The following is a 16,559-nucleotide window of genomic DNA, read 5'->3' on the forward strand; positions in this document are numbered from 1 at the left end:
TATGTATGGTACATTTTATGCTTTAGAGTTAAAATATGATTCTCATGTTTATTAGAAATTCAGGGAAAGGATGAATCCTGTCATGGTATTAAGAGGGAATACAATTTGATCTAGGGTTTGAACTTTAGAAGCAATAGGATGACCTCATGATTGCATGAAAAACCCTAGAAAGAAATCTTGGCATCATGTTTTGGTATCGTATACTTTGCCTGGGGTGCTTGTCAATCAATGTTGCATGTACAAGAAGTAAAGAAGTGTGGGCTGAGCCTTTCTTCTAAGAAACATGATGGAAGAAGGAATTTTTAAAACCATGGATGGCTGGATCTTAGAAAGATGGAGACAAGGGTGAAAAAGGCCTCCACCATGATAATAAAAAAGAAGAACATTATGACAAAATGCATCATTTAAGAGATGGCATCATTATTACATACCATTGAAGCTAGAGCTCATAAAATTTGCATAAGAAGTTTGGAAGCTAGCTGAAGTAGAAGTCTATTATAGTCATCATTAGAAGGAAGTAGCTCTTGCAAGCCTCATTGAAATCATAAGTAGTACTTATGGGTAGAAGAGAGTCATCTAGTATGGAGCTTATCATACTTCATTGGGAAGGAGCATTTGCAAGATGAGGACAACCATGATCCTTTGTTGGAATCTTCATTATAAGATTCATCTCTTGGAAGAAGCAAATTGTTGGAAATAATATTGAGAGGGGGGGGGGGGTGAATCAGTATTAGAAATTTAACAATTTTTCATTTCCATAAACATATTGATATACGCTACTTCTGTTAATTCAACCTGTGTATATATGCAACTGTGTTTAGAGAAAACCGCGTATATCTTACAGACTTATAATTTAGTTAGCTGATCTTAATCTGTGTATCAGAACCATAAAACAGTAATCAAGTGCAGTAAACAGTACAGGCAATCACACATGAACACAAGATATAAGGTGGAAACCCAATGTGGGTGAAAACCACCTGCTACAATTCGTCTCTATCTTCTTTTAATTAGAAAATTCTTTTTACAATATTTCTATACTGGTGCAGTCTTATACCAGTATGCAGGCTTCTACCTGCAGAAGGCTACAACCTTCTCTCGTTCTCTAGCTTCTCCTGGAAGGGAGCTACAACCCCCTTAGCTCTTGTACTAGCTGATGTACTAGTACGTAGGTTCTGACCTACTACAACCTTCTCTTTTCTTACAGGGACCACGTTTCATAAATTTTCAGACTGGATCCATCAATAACATCAATCAAACATCAAATATATCTGCATCAACCAATCTCTTTTGCACCAACCAAAACTGAATCAAACAATCACTTCTCTGAACTCTGTAACTAGAATACAGTAACAGTAACCAGAAACCAATCCTGAACCCATAACACTGCAGCAATAAACAAAAGTAGCTAAAACATATTTTATGAGATGTACGCTACTTCAATATGTAGAGACTGCGTGCATACACTATTATATTAAGGCAAACCTGCGTATACGCAGTTTTGAATTACCGAACCAGCGTGTATATGCGCTTTTGATATGTTGAACCTGCGTACATATCTATAAAAGATAATTTAACCTTTTCAACTATTCAGACATCAATTATACCCAAATCATCAGATTTATAGATCAAGTCATGCGCCAAATATAATAGATCAAAATCACACAAAGATACTTCTCTTCAAGCCTTAAGATCTTGACCCAACAATAGAACTTATCCTTCTAGCACTCAGGTTCCTCCTTGATTCAGATCTAGCTAAGCACCATAACCTAATGACTAGTATTCTAGATCTTGCTCTTCATAAGATATTCAATCCTTGAGTGCCTTTGCCTAATGATCTCCTTCCCCTTTTATAGTCTTAGGCCTTACTCAATACCATGGTCCAAAACCACTTAGAACCAATACTTGGGTCCAAATACCTGGGTTCAACACTTCGGACGAGATACCATGGTCCAAAACCATAGGTCCAAATACCAAGGACCAAAAACCATGGACCAAAAACAAGTTTTCCCACATGTACGCGCTTTTCCTTGCGTGAAAGTGCGTGCATACGCATACGCGCCTTTGGATCGGCGATCTTGCGTGTACACGCGGCTTGGTTAAGTGGAACCTGCGTATATCTCTTTTTCCTTCATTCTGAGAGCCTGAACTGTGATCTGTCATCTGAGTGAGTTTCCATCAAGGACAACACATAGTGCCAAGCCTGTGTCATAATGCCCACACAAATGTCTCGTTGAAAAATTTGATGGGATTCATTGTTTGGAAGAATGAAGGTATGATGACAAAGGAATGTAGCATGTCGAGATGGTTCAAATACTTCCAATCAAGGAAAGAAAGCTGCTGAAGGAAGTCTAGATGAACAAAAAGAAGAAAAGAGGTGTGCAAGCATATGTTTGATAAGTTGGGTCATGTCATCATATAGTTGTAGATAACTGGGATCGATACTCGATCTCTTCCATTAGAAGAATGCATGAAGGCATGGTTCACATATTAACTAGTTGAAATCAACATAGTATGTTCTCATATGGAATATGAGGTGGTTGTCAAAGATGAAGGAACTATAATTATGAATTCTTGGGAAGTAATATGTGAATAAAGAGAAAATAAGAGACAATGAAAGATGCAAGTACGGAAAAGGCAATCAACATCCAATGACTAGAAGAATTCACTATGATATCTCCATGGGAAAGATATCAAGACTTTGGGAAAGCATGAAAAGAAAGAAGACCCTTGACAATTGAATATCTTGGAGATGTGTCAATATGAATGCAGGATGTTGATGTTGCAACAAGCAGATGTCATGATGAAGGGCCATCACTAAAGGTAATTTTTGATTTGATGTCATTTTATGATTTTTGAATAATATCTGGATGGGCTAATACAGGGCCTACCTAATGAGAAGTGTGGATGTTGTCCACAATTGATACTCATGTGGAAGGATGGAAAATCCTGAAGGATACATGATGTGGGAAAGGTAGCTGTATGAGGAAAAGTCAGATATGGTCCACAATGAATCACTCTCTGATGAAAGGATGACATGACTGCCCTGATTCAAGAAGGAAAGTGATGGATGGTCGATGCCCTACGAAGAAGTCCCAAAGATGAAAGCTCCATAATATTAAAAATGAAATTCATGACATCAAATGGAGGAGCGATACAAGCACTTGAAGGTCCCATGATCTCCACCAATGAAGAAAGAGATGTTGCTGGAAACAGGTCCCTAGTTAGGAGGGAGCCTGGAAGCAAGTTTCTAATTAAGAAGAAACTTGGAGGCAAGTCCCTAAGCTAAGAGCGAGCTTGGACTAGTTCCTGGTTAAGAGGGAGCTTGGGTGCATTCCTTTTATAGTAATGGGCACATCGCTTCATAGGAATGTGTATATCCTCCCTAGTTGAGAGGGAGAGAGACACATCATTCTTGTTTTCACTTGGGAAGAAAGAATGGAGGATTGGGTAAGTATTTGGGTATATACTTTCTAGTTGAGAGGGAGAGATCGACACATCATTCTTGTCTTCATTTGGGAAGAAAGAATGGAGGATTGGGTAAACATCTGGCATCCGATACTCTTTGAGGATGTGGTAGAGCATTCAAGATAAGAGTAATCATAGAGGACCGATATTCTTTGAGGACTGGGAATCCAGGATAAGAATAGTCCTAGAAGGACATATCTTGTGAACACCCGGGTGGGGTATGTTCCTTGAAGGTGTTTATAAATCATTGGTCTTGCCAGCATTGTGCTCTGATCTTGTGGAGAGATAGAGTTTTTAGTTAAGGCCTTGCTATGTGACAACGCTAGATAATATGATGCTAAACAGATGGGTTACCAATTCGATTCTTCTTATGAGAATTCTTCAGATTGAGAATGTCCAAGTACCTTGTATGGATTATGAATACCTCCCTAGTTAAGAGGAAGTGTTGAAATATGTAACTAGGTTCGGTCTTCATAATGATATATGTAATCATGATTTTATGTAATTAATGTAAAGAAGAAAAATAAAATTATTTTGTTATGCTTGAGGCATGGATTTCATGCTTAAGGAATTTTATTTGATAGGTTAAGCTCCCATTGAGAGCTTCTAGGTCATTGTCATATATAAAAGACCCATTTGGGGCATGTTACATATTGTAAAGAAATTTATTTTGAGTCAATAATAGAGTCAAAGGCCCTCCAAGACCATGTCCAAGTGTTACTAGCAAGTCGGTCTTCAAAAGGAGCTGTTAGCCTACACAAGAGGACATGTCAACCTAATTACATGGGTAAGAAGCATATAAAAGGGAGGACTTAGCCTCACTTAGAGAGGTTTCGATCAAGAAATGAAGATCAAGTAAAAGGAGCGAAAAAGGAAGATAAAAAGGATATTGAACAATGAATAAGGATGTGAAGGGAAATCAAGAAGTTTAGGACTGTTTTGGGCCTCCTACACTCACACATGTGAAGAAAATTAGGGTTCTCATCCATTGCAGGAAATCGAGTTGCAATGTTATCAAAGGAGTCAAGTTCTAGTGCCAAGAAGGATTGTTCGAGGATCAAATTCAATAAGAAGAAGAAAGAAACCCAACGAAGAGAAAAGAAGAAAATTTTCTTCGTCACGTGTGGTCTAGGGTTTCTAAAGTTAGGGCTCAAAAGTTACAGAAGTTGCAAGTGAGGTGAAGTTGTAGCAAAGGAAGGTCGAAGGTATAGTCCAAGTGTTAAAAGGACGAAATTCAAAACAAGGAAGAAGTAGCCATCTTTGATTTTACAAAAGTGGCAAAGTTGACTTGGTCTTGGAGGAGCTCTTGGTCAAGGGTCTAGGTCTTGGAATTGGTCAATTGAAGATTCTATAAGAGGAAGAATTCTATGGGTTTTCCTCTCAAGCTTGGAGAGGTTTTGGCCATGGCTGATCGCCTATACCTTGTATCCTTTATCTCTTTTTTCTTTATGATTTGGTCGCTGTTTGATGAAGAAAACGCTAATAATAATCAAGTGAAAAGAATAAGCTAATCTAAAGAAGTAAAATCACATCACAAGCAATTATCATTATAAGAGAAATCACCTATAGTGGCTTCCCCTAGATTTCTCAACAGGAGCAATCGTGGTACATGAGTTACCCCAACCTTTGTTTTTCCACCCTTCTTCATATGCCTTTTGCCTTTTTATTGATTTTTCTTTTATAACTGCTCGGGGTTCTAGGGGATGAGAGCATGATGTGAATGATATAGTAGTGAATACCCCCCTTAAGGTTGGGCAGTTCATTGCCCACCGGGGGTTGGGACAATCATGGGTTCCTTAATGATGCAGGGGGCGAGCATAAAGGCCCTAGGAACCAGGGTGATGGTCATGATGATAGGGATGTAGAGCTCATGATGACTTTTGCCTACATGCTAAATTTGTATGTCCAGATGATCTTTTGCATTTTATGGTACATTTCCTGTTGTAAGTGACCAAATTATGTTTTTAAATTTCCCTTTAGCTGCATCAACCTCCATGGTGCTGTTCAAGGCCTAACCCAAAGTGCAGGCAAGGGGAGGGGGAGGATAAGTCCTGGTGGACCCAATGGACAAATGTGGACTCAGATGGGAAATATGTGAAAAGGGGCTATAATGAGTGGAGGGGTGTGATGTATGTGATGTCGGGAAGTGGGACAACGCAACCAAAATCAGAGTTTACCATGTGGTGCCATTCCTAAAGCTAGTATCCAGTAAAGGGGATTCCATGGGACTAGGATACAAGACTAAACCCCAATTTGGACAAAGGGACAAGAGTATAGACCAATCCCATTCTTTTCGATACAATCCCTCACCAATCCATGCCCAAAAGTGTCCATGATAAGTAAGCAAAAATACCCAACATACGATCATGACATAGGGGCGAGGGTGCATAATGGCTGGCTCAGGTGGTGGAGATGATGGCACATCAAGCTATCTGGTTGCTACAAGGGGCTGCTGACTGCCAGCTAAAGACAATCTAGGAGAAAATTTTCTCCTATGGGTATCACCCACAGGTGGTGGGTAACAAGACCAAGAATCTAGTGAGAATTTTAGTGAGGCCACTATGATTGGAACTATGGAAAAGGGTATTGGTTAAGGATATAACTCAATTATTCTATGGAGAAAAAGGATGAGATAACAATTGTTTCTTGTACATGAGAATCCCATGAAGGCATTGAAGAGATTTTAGCCAAGGATTTGGCTATTGTGATGTGCTATAATTATTGATTCGAATATCCTTTTGCAATATTGATGATGGTTTAATCGGGTGAAATGATAAGTACCAACATTTCTCTTAAGACATGAATTAATCTATCTTAAGGTTATGAAAATTGACTATGTTAAATGTTGCTCCTGCTTCAAGTTTCATGCATTTGTACTTGTGGTGGAATATATAGTGGCTACTATTCTTATTATGCAGTATCTTTCAATTGAACATTATTTTTGTTATGTTAGTTAGAATAGCACACACCATTCTTATTATGCAGTATCTTTCAATTGAACATTATTTTTGTTATGTTAGTTAGAATAGCACACACCATTCTTTTTAAACACATTTGTGGAGGAAAGGTTGTATAAAACACACATTTGGGTGAAGCAGCAAATAGTTTTTTGGCTTTTAGAATGCACCATATAATTATAGAGTTATGCATTAGAGTTAATAGCTTTTGATATTTGTGTTTATTTGTAGAATGAGGGAGTGTTTGGACAGACTATTTTTGATGCATTAAATTTATTTAGCCATATGTCATATTAGACTATTTTTAAATAAAAAATATCTAGAACTTTCCATAACTTTGGCTTGTCATGTGTGTTGTATGTTTCGTAGGCTGTTAAGAGACCTTGGGATGAAGATCCCATGTTGTTGGACGAGGAGTACTTGAAAAGTTTATCTCTTGAAGTTGTACGAGAAAAGATGTTGGATTGTATTCATCAGGTGAAGATTGATTCTAATAGAATCTCCTCCATTATGCTCTTTGGATTTTAGAGTACATGTTCAGTTTATTTGACTATTATAATGCTAAACATAACTAATTGTTTACCTGTGCAGGAAATACCATATACAGTGGATCAGCGCTTGATTGATTGGGCACCAATGCGAGATGGGTCTTTGCGAATAGAGCAACATTTGATTGTGATTAAGCTCGGCCATCGAAAAATTCTTGTTGGAAAGAATGGATCTAAAATAAGGTGAGGGATAACATATTGTTAAATGATTGTAAATTGTAAAAGGATTGCATCAATGTGGGCCTTGGAAACTCATGTGGTTTGTTGTGTGGTTTGATTTACCCATACAGTGAGTCAAATTTTTGTCAAGTCTTAACTTTCTCTACTAGTATAAGAAAAGTTGAGATAAATTTATTAATATCCAATAAATGACCAGAACAGGGTCAATGGAACCATGTAATACAAAGGTACTGATACAAAGGAGTAGTAAAGCCAAACCTCTGAAAGCAAAATCCGAAGCAAAGGTAATATGTAACATCTAACTCTAATGGTTCCAAACCAGAGAGGGAAGCATATATCTATGAGAGTACGAAATAAAAGAGCATCAGGGCTGTAACTTTATGTCCACTGAAGGAGAAGGGAGGGTCTCCTGATTTGAAGCTTTGAACTGGTGTGAGAACTATTTCTCTATCCAAGGATGGCTTATTGCTGAGATCTAGTGGAAACGGACTATCAGTTCTGGTATAAAATTATAAATTGTCCCATAAGTATAATCATATCCATAGGATGTCTATAACAGGACTGTTTTTTTCTGTATGTATGGTTCTTAGGGAAAATTTGATACGGATTTTTTTATTACAAAGGATATTATTAAGTGCAAGAGCATTGATGCCTATCAAGGCTTTAAGAATGTTGACATGGCTTGCGATCTTACAATCATGATATAATGAAAAGATTTGTTGCAGCATTGGATACAGCAGAGAAGAGATCTGGCAGTGAAGGGAAGAAGTTAGAAGTTAGAACAAACAAATCTAAAAATAAAGAATGGAAATTGTAGATCTAATTCTTAATTGCATTGTACTCAACATAACATCTCTGTCAGTCAAGGGATAGTGATACCAATCAATGAAGGGTTATTGCTAAACAAAATCAACACACCTTTCAATAAGGCTTACTCAAACGGAATTTTGATGTTTGCTAACCAACATCTTTGACATTGCTTACTTGTCATGGACACTTTTGGGCATGGATTGGTGGGGGTATTCGGCGGAAAGAGTGGGCTAGGTCTGTACTCTTGTCTCCTCTGCCCGATTTGGTTGTTAGCCTTGTATCCTAGTCCCATGGGATCTCCTTTATTGGCCACTAGCTTTAGGGCCGACACTACATGGGAAATCCCGGTTTTGGTAGCATGGTCCTGTTTCCCGACGCCATATACATCACTCCCCTCTGCTCATTTTAACCAATTTCATCACTTTTCCTATCCGAGTCCACATGTATCCACTGGGTCCACATAGGGTTACCCTCCCCCTGCACTTGTCCACACTCTGGGTCGGGCTTGGAACAATGTGCCGGATGTTGATGCAACTCAAAAGAAAGGGAAAAGCATAATTTGGCAACTCTGAACAGGAAACGCACCACAAAATGCAAAAAATGGTCGGGACATACAAATTTAGCACGTGGGCAAATGCCAAACACAAGCTCTCCCCTTATTTATGGCCATTACCTTGGTTGTGATGGGCCCTAGATGATTTGCCTCCACATTAAGTAACCCATAAGGAACCCATGATTTTCCCAACCCTTGGTGGGAAATGAAATGCCCCACCTCAAAAGGGGGTACCTACTGCTACATCCTACACATCATGTTCTCATTCCCTAGAGCCCCGAGCAGTTATAAAGAAAAATCAATTAAAGGCAAAAGACATATGAAGAAGGGTGGAAACCAAAAAACAAAGGTCGGGGTAACTCATGTATCACAATTTGCTCCCTCCTACACTCATGTACCCAAGTGTGGGCTTCCCTAATTATAGCTACCCTTGTACCATGACATGTGGTTTGGATCCTTCCTCTGATCCCCACTCCGTTCCATCACTATACCACATGCCACCTACCCATTGATGGATGTACCATGGACATGTCACTCCCTTTAAAGACTGAAACCACCTAATTGGGTCCTTGGTTAACCCCCTTATTGAGCTTGGAGACACCTGTACATGCCAAAGGCCACTATGCAAGGGCATGCTACCATGAATTTCCCACTTGATTCCATGATTTGTAATCTTTTTCACTTGATTACTCTAATGTTTTTTTGTATTGGATGGCAAGAGGACGCACTAGATATTATGCAGATCACAGGTGGGTTTATATTTGGGGTTTGGTTTCCCTATACAGCGTCCAAGCCCTCTAGAGGGCCACATTGGCACTTGTAGGGTGAGCGTTGACTCTTGAGAGCCATGGGCCTCTGTTGATTTGGGGTAGTATCAGATGTGCTCTAGCCATGAAAAGTGGTGGAGAGGCTAAAGCACATGAAATCTCCAAGACCCAGAAATGGTTTGGACAGATTGTACCCGATTTGGTAGATATTAAAATAATTAATATTTCTAATGGAGTTCATAAGTCTAAACTTAGGAAAAATAAAATATTAATAGGTATTAACATAAAACTGGGTTAGAAGGTTCCAAAAGTCATGGATCAAGCCAAATCTAATTTTAGCCGTTGATTAGAGATTTAATCTCAGCCGTTGAAGGACCAACGAGAAAAGTATAAGAAGAGGCTTGAGGGTCAGCTGGAGAACACACCAGAGTGATCAGTCATTCATTTTGCTAGAGCGGGGTTGCTAAGCAAAAGTGAATCAATGATCAACAACGAGGGGTAGTGAGTACTGGACAGAGAGGCAGAGACAGTACTGAGAGACTAACAAAGAAGTAGGGAGAGTGAGAGCAACAGCTAGTTCAGGGCACGCAGAGCCCAACAGAGACAACACAAAGGCCAGAGGGACTGCGTCATCCACGCAGAGGCTGCTGGAGTGATGCAGAGGGTCCCAGAGGTTGCGTAGTGCCTTAGAGGGCTAATGTAGAGGGTCCTGGGGTTGACGCAGAGGCCAGAAGGGCCAACGCTGAGTCGCAGAGTCACCGAAGAGGGTTTCATGGGACAGGTTTTCTGAATACCTGTTTCCGAATATAGAGGTATTCTTGTAATGTATTTTTCTCTGTTGGGTGAGCTGGTTAGGCACCCAGTTGTACTCAAGGAAATACTTCATAATAGTAAACCTTCAGAATAGCTGCACCGGTTTTCCTGCATTGGGTTTTTCCGGGGACATTTGTCCAAAAATAAAGGTGTCACTTGTGTGTTTGTTTTCTTTTTGCTGATGGTCTGTAGATGTTGTGACTGTATTGTGTTTATTTCGATATTTAAATATTTTAAATAACTTGTTCAAAATTTACAAGTAGAAGAAATAATCAAGCAGAATACAGATTAATTTTCTAACGGATAGACTTAGAAAATTCAACATGGTATCAAAGCGTGGTTACAGATCACAGGAAAGCTGAAGGCATCAGCTGAGCAGAGCATTTGCAGCAGATTCAGTTGTCTCGAGTGATAGAGCTGATCCTTGCGGAAAGCAACAGAGGAAGGGTTGACGCAAAGGGATTGGGTCATCAGTCTGGGCCTGAGAAAGGCCAATGCAAACGCTAAGGATGGCAGAAACAGGCTCACTCAGAGCCACGCAAAGGCCAGGAGAGTTGACGTAGTTGGCTGAGGGAGCTGTTTTGCCAGTGTCGGGATTGCATAGAGCCAAAAGGCTCAATCCCTCAGTTGGTGGGGCGAAGGAAGTTGTGGGCAGTTTGCGGGAGCGAAGCTGGTGGGGTATTGTGGTCAGAACAATACCTAACAGGGCAAAACCAAGGTAGAGGGAGTTGCTGCTGAGGTGGATTTCTAGCCAAGCAATCCGGATCAGTGTTGCAGTTGCACAGACGATCGGAGAGGGGCAACTTGACAGTTGGCAGAGGGATTTCCAGGAGGGAAATTAGGACTCAAAGGGAGTCTAGAAGAAGACTTCCGGACAGGAAGTAGAGAGACTCAGATGAGGTGAACTGAGAACTTCCAGATGGGAAGTAGAGAGACTCAGAGGAGTCGAACTGAGAACTTCCAGACATGAAGTAGAGAGACTCAGCAGGAGTCGAACCGAGAACTTCCAAGCGGGAAGTAGAGAGACTCGGAGGAGTCGACAGAGAAGAGCAGAGAAATGGTTATGAATGGGATGAGGGGTCAGGATAGGTTGGACGAAGCGTCCAAATTTGTGGTCTAGAAGGCCAGGATCCTGTCCATTCTAGACAAACATCGCATCAAGGGCTTCGCCTTGAGAGTAATGGCTCTCCGAGTTGACCCGGTAGCTAATGAAAGGTACGAGGAGGCAGTGGCCAAGGCTAAGTGCATCATCCTTGATGGGGTCAAGGATCATGTGGTCCAACATATTTCCGAGAAGGAAACGACAAAGGAGATGTGGGATACCTTGAAGACATTGTAGCAACATACGTTCGTGCAGACGAAGATGCTCCCGGAGAATCGACTAAGGTCATACCAGATGTAGAAGGGAGAGCAAATAGATGTCTTCCTCGGTCGATGAAGGAGATCCATGACCAACTAACTTCCATAGAGGCCACGCGGGATCAAGAGTTGATGGTGAGGATCACACTTAATGCAGTCTCCGAGGAGTGGGAGACATTTGTCCAGAGCATACTGGGCAGGGCGAGTCTTCCAGATTGGGAAGAACTATGGGCGACTCTTTGTCAAGAAGAGATCAGATGGTTGACCGAGACAGGAAGTAGCAGCAAAGGAGTCCGGATAAAGAAGGAAGAGGAAGAGGATGCGGCTCTGGCATCTGCAGGAATCTAGGAGAAGAGGAAGAAGAAGGACCTCTCCAAGGTCAAGTGCTTCCACTGTGGGGAACTGGGTCACTATGCGAGCCAGTGTTCGAGGGAGAAGAACAAGGGAGAGGCTTTTGTGTCTAAGGAAGCGTCAGTGAAGGTGGAGAAAGAAGTCGAGGAGGATGACGATGGTGCCATGAGTGCTCATGTGCCACTTAAGATGAAGTGGGGAGACATCGAGCTGTAGTTGGGAGGACTATAGGCGATGAGGGGTAGGATCCTTGAGGTACCCAACCTCTTGGATTATACCTTGCTACGGGAGCCTCGAGGAAAGAGTAGCAGGACTGGCAGATGTGGGTAGAGACAGATGAAGCGACAAAGAGTGCTACAGTGCAGGAGTCCCCGAGCAATGCGAGGCTAGCAGGGTGCAACAGTGCGAGAGGCATGAGACTGTTGCAACAGTGCAGGATGGCACAAAGAGGTGTGCAACGGTGCGAGATGCAGGGATCTGTTGTAACAGTGTAGAGGTCAGTAGAGGGAGCACTTGTTAGCAACAGAGAGAGCTTCAGCATCGGGAGTGTTTCTAGCCTGACAGGGATGTCAAAAGTTGGGTGGATCAATTACTTACTTCTCAGTAACTGAGTTGTAGTGGAGTAACAGTTAACAGTAGCACAATACATCATGATGAGAGGGGGTTGCAGTGTTGGGAGAAAGGACCAACAATAGCACAGATGCAGAGGGAGCTGCTGTACGGATATAGCAGTGGTAGTGGTAGAGCCATGGGTAGCAATACAGGATGTTACAGTGCAGAGGATGTTGGGCGGGGAGGCCTAGCATCAGCACAGGTCCTAGTGCCGGATAATTAGTGTGATGCTCAGTGAGGAGTATTACTAGAGCACAGTGCTCGCTAAGAGGGAGTGTTGATTTGGGGTAGCATCAGATGTGCTCTAGCCATGAAAATTGATGGAGAGGCTAAAGCACGTGAGATCTCCAACACCCAGAAATGGTTTGGACAGATTGTACCCAGTGTGGGAGATATTAAAATAATAAATATTTTTAATAGAGTTCCTAAGTCTAAACTTAGGAAAAATAAAATATTAATCGGTATTAGTATAAAACTGGGTTAGAAGGTTCCAAAAGTCATGGATCAAGCCAAATCTAATCTTAGCCGTTGATTAGAGATTTAATCTCGACCATTGAAGGACCAACGAGAAAAGCATAAGAAGAGGCTTAAGGGTTAGTTGGAGAACACACCAGAGTGATCAGTCATTCATTTTGCTATAGCAGGGTTGCTAAGCAAAAGTGAATCAGTGATTGGCAGCGAGGGGCAGTGAGTATTGGACAGAGAGGCAGAGACAGTACTGAGAGACTAGAGCAGAAGCAGGGAGAGCGAGAGCAACAACCAGTTCAGGCGACGCAGAGTCCAACAGAGACAACGCAGAAGCCAGAGGGATTGCGTCATCCACGCAGAGTCTGCTGGAGTGACACAGAGGGTCCCAGAGGCTGCGTAGTGCCTCAGATGGTTGATGCAGAGGGTCTTGGGGCTGACACAGGTCAGCAGGAGGCTAACCGAGAGGCCAGAAGGGCCAGTGTTGAGCCTCAGAGTCTTCAGAGATGGTTTTGTGGGACAAGTTTTGTGAATACCTGTTTCTGAATATAGAGGTATTGCTGTCTTGTATTTTCCTGTGTCGGGTGAGTCGGTTAGGCACCTAGTTGTACTCAACGAAATATTGCATAATAATAAACCCTTAGAATAGCTGCACCAGTTTTCCCGCATTGGGTTTCTCTGGTGACATTTGTCCAAAAATAACGGTGTCACTTGTGTGTTTGTTTTCTTTCAGCTGATGATCTATAGATGTTGTGACTATATTGTGTTTATTTTGTTATTTAAATATTTTAAATACCAAAATAAACACAATATAGTCACAACATCGGATCACTTGTTTAGAATAACCAACAGAATATAGATTAATTTTCTAACGGATAGACTTAGAAAATTCAACAACCTCCACCATAGTAGAGAGTACTTCTTGGATCCTCAACACCATTCAGTGATTGCTTATAATCCAACTTTTGGATAAGGATAATGCACTTGGACCAACATGCCCAGCCAGCTCCATACTAGTACCACACACTTGGCAGAGGTTGCACGGTCCAAATGATGATGCGTCTCACTGCAGAAGACAAAGGGAGGCTTATGTCATCATCCTAGCCATTATAGACGGTTTACAGGCATTATCGATCCACTTGGAGACCCATGAGGGTGTCATAGTCCCCCCACACCCACTTGAGGCCAACACATATGACTTGCCTGGATATCAAGGGGCCAACCCCTTGTCCATTATGTTTGAAGTCCATTTTCTTACCATGGCACACTTTGGACTTCATTAAGCCTTCTCTATGGCCCCACAACTCATTATGTTGATTATTCTGCCCTCTTGAGAGGCTTATTTTTATGTTATTAAGCTATCTTGGTGGGCTTGTCATCAAGGGGTGTTATTTGTTAGGGTCCAACCCTAACCCCCTTATTTATGTAATAGGGTCGAGTCATAGTTATCGTTAGTAAAGAGTCAATAAAGCCCATATTAGTAATTGTAACTGGTTGACCCGCATTTAAAGAAAGGGACCACAATTAGTTGCAAACGGGCCATGGTATTAGATAGATGGTATTAAGAGAACCATGGTACTGACCCATGGTATTGCATGTATGAATCCTATATAAAGGATAGAGACTCCCATTGAGGAGCATCGTCTCTTATTTTGTAATCGAGCCTTGTGCTATTGGAGGTTGCCCCCTCGAAGAGGCAAGTGAACATTGCTTTCATCTCTGAATAATAAAATACATGCTGTTATTTCTCATTTTGTTCTGTGTTCTAGGTTGTGTTTCTTCGTATATTTGGTATTCTGGCATCTTCTCGCAGGTCAAGAGCGTAACAAGTGGTATCAGAGCGCTTTTCAGGGCTGGTGGTATCTCCATTTTTAGCATAATTTTTTTTGGCTAGAGATGTGTTCTGACGTCTTTAAACCACGAGATCTGTCGTTGAGTGTATAAACCTGCGGATATGGGGAGGCATGCACATAGGAAATACAAGAGGTGGTCACACTTGTTGGACTCCCTTGTAACCCTGTGGGTACCCCTTCGAGTAGTAGCGCATTAGACAGAACCGCACATGGACTATCTTCCACGTACCCTCTGGGTATGTTGGAAGCCCCTTAGGCTCACCTGAAACCTCACTGCAGATAAATTGTTGACCGTCTTGCTGCTATAGTACATTGAGAATAGCACTCGGGGAGATTACTCGCGCGAATGATAAGGTAGCCGGGTAGTACGGCTAAGGGTACGGTTGGTCCTCCTTAGTGCCGTAAAAGATTGGGCCGAGTAGTATTGTTGGACCCTTATGTATATTGCGATTTGTAGCACCTGACACTCCTTGAGACCATAGTTCCCTTGTCTCTCTAAAGATCGCCCATCTTCTTTGCTAGATTAGATCTAGGAGTTGGGGTTCTGTCGCCACCGAAACAATCAGATCCACCAGTTCAGGGTCTACCACCACAATACCATTCAGATCTAGCAACTGGGGTTTGGTCGCTGCCGCAGTCCAACTCACATTCAGCAGTTGAGGGTTTCGCAGACATATCTGACCATTTGTGCAGGGAGGCTTGTGGCTCCTATACCCTGGGGCAATTCTCGTAGGACATTGGGCAGGATTAGCTTTTCTGAAAATTGGCTACTGTAGTATTGATAAGCGGGGAGTAAAACTTCGTTCGGAGTCGAAGGCCTGCTCGGGACGCTTATAAGAGACTTAGCCCATAAGAATCAGGATGACGAGCTGAGCGCGGTGGTACCATTCACTTGTCAGCTTCAATTTTCAGGTGGTCCCAAATTTTTTCAAAGTGAAGACAAGTGACCTGGATCTGTGTATGGTAGAAACCAGAGCTCAAGCCATGGCCAATGAGAAGATCGAGACCATTGAAAAAAAATTGGGTTGGATAATGGATCAGCTGAAGACATTAACAAACATAGTCACAAAGGGCAAGTCGGTGTTACAATCGGAGGCAAATGGTTTTAATGAAGACCTTGAAGGAGAATCTAGCCATCATCTTCACTTCCATGGAAATCACCAACATTCCCACCCTCGACCTCCCAAGCTGGACATGTACAAATTTGATGGCTCTAATATGGCAATATGGGTAGCACAAATGGAACAATATTTCACTCTGAATCACATCGTAGATGATGAAACTAAACTATGTGTGGGAGGCCTTTACTTGGACCAAGAAAGATGGCAATGGTGGCAGTGGCATCATAAATGCTATCCAAGGAAAATTACTTGGCAGGTGTTTGCAAAATCCATTTGTGATTGCTTTGACCGTGAATCTAATTTTTTGGGTAGTCTTACTAAGCTTAGACAGACAGGCACAATAATCGACTATGTTAAAGCCTTTGAGAAATTGGCCTTCAGCACAGTAGGTCTGGGAGATGAATTCTGCTTGGAATGTTGTATAAGTGGTCTCAAAGAAGCCATCTAAGCCCACCTCTGGATGCACCACCCAGCCGCATGGATGGAAGCTTGCACAAAGGCTATCGAAGTGGAACGTGCTTTAGCAGCCCAGTTGCCTCGTCCAAATTTCATAGCCAAGGGATGCCCCACCTAGGCTTAGGGCACTACCCAAACACTTAAGGTTCAAATGGTGTCCCTTGCAGATATGGCTGAAAGAAGGAAGCAAGGATTGTGTTACTATTGTGATGACAAATACTCCCCGGGGCATAAATGTAAGGAACCCAA

General features: G+C 41.9%; 1 protein-coding gene across 1 annotated transcript in view; it reads left to right on the plus strand.

The window, feature by feature from the left end:
• Nucleotides 1-16,559, plus strand: part of LOC149197939 (GTP-binding protein ERG-like) — a 166,628-nt gene that overhangs the window by 123,260 nt on the left and 26,809 nt on the right. Inside the window, exons 6-7 of the mRNA XM_089406034.1 lie at nucleotides 6,792-6,899; nucleotides 7,014-7,153. Of these exons, the coding sequence (XP_089262160.1) occupies nucleotides 6,792-6,899; nucleotides 7,014-7,153 (248 nt within the window). The remainder of the gene's footprint in view (nucleotides 1-6,791; nucleotides 6,900-7,013; nucleotides 7,154-16,559) is intronic.

The sequence above is a fragment of the Pinus tabuliformis genome, chromosome 2_2 (genome assembly GCF_031772625.1).
Source record: "Pinus tabuliformis cultivar Carrire ecotype Pingquan chromosome 2_2, CPIR1, whole genome shotgun sequence".
Classification (NCBI taxonomy): domain Eukaryota; kingdom Viridiplantae; phylum Streptophyta; class Pinopsida; order Pinales; family Pinaceae; genus Pinus; species Pinus tabuliformis.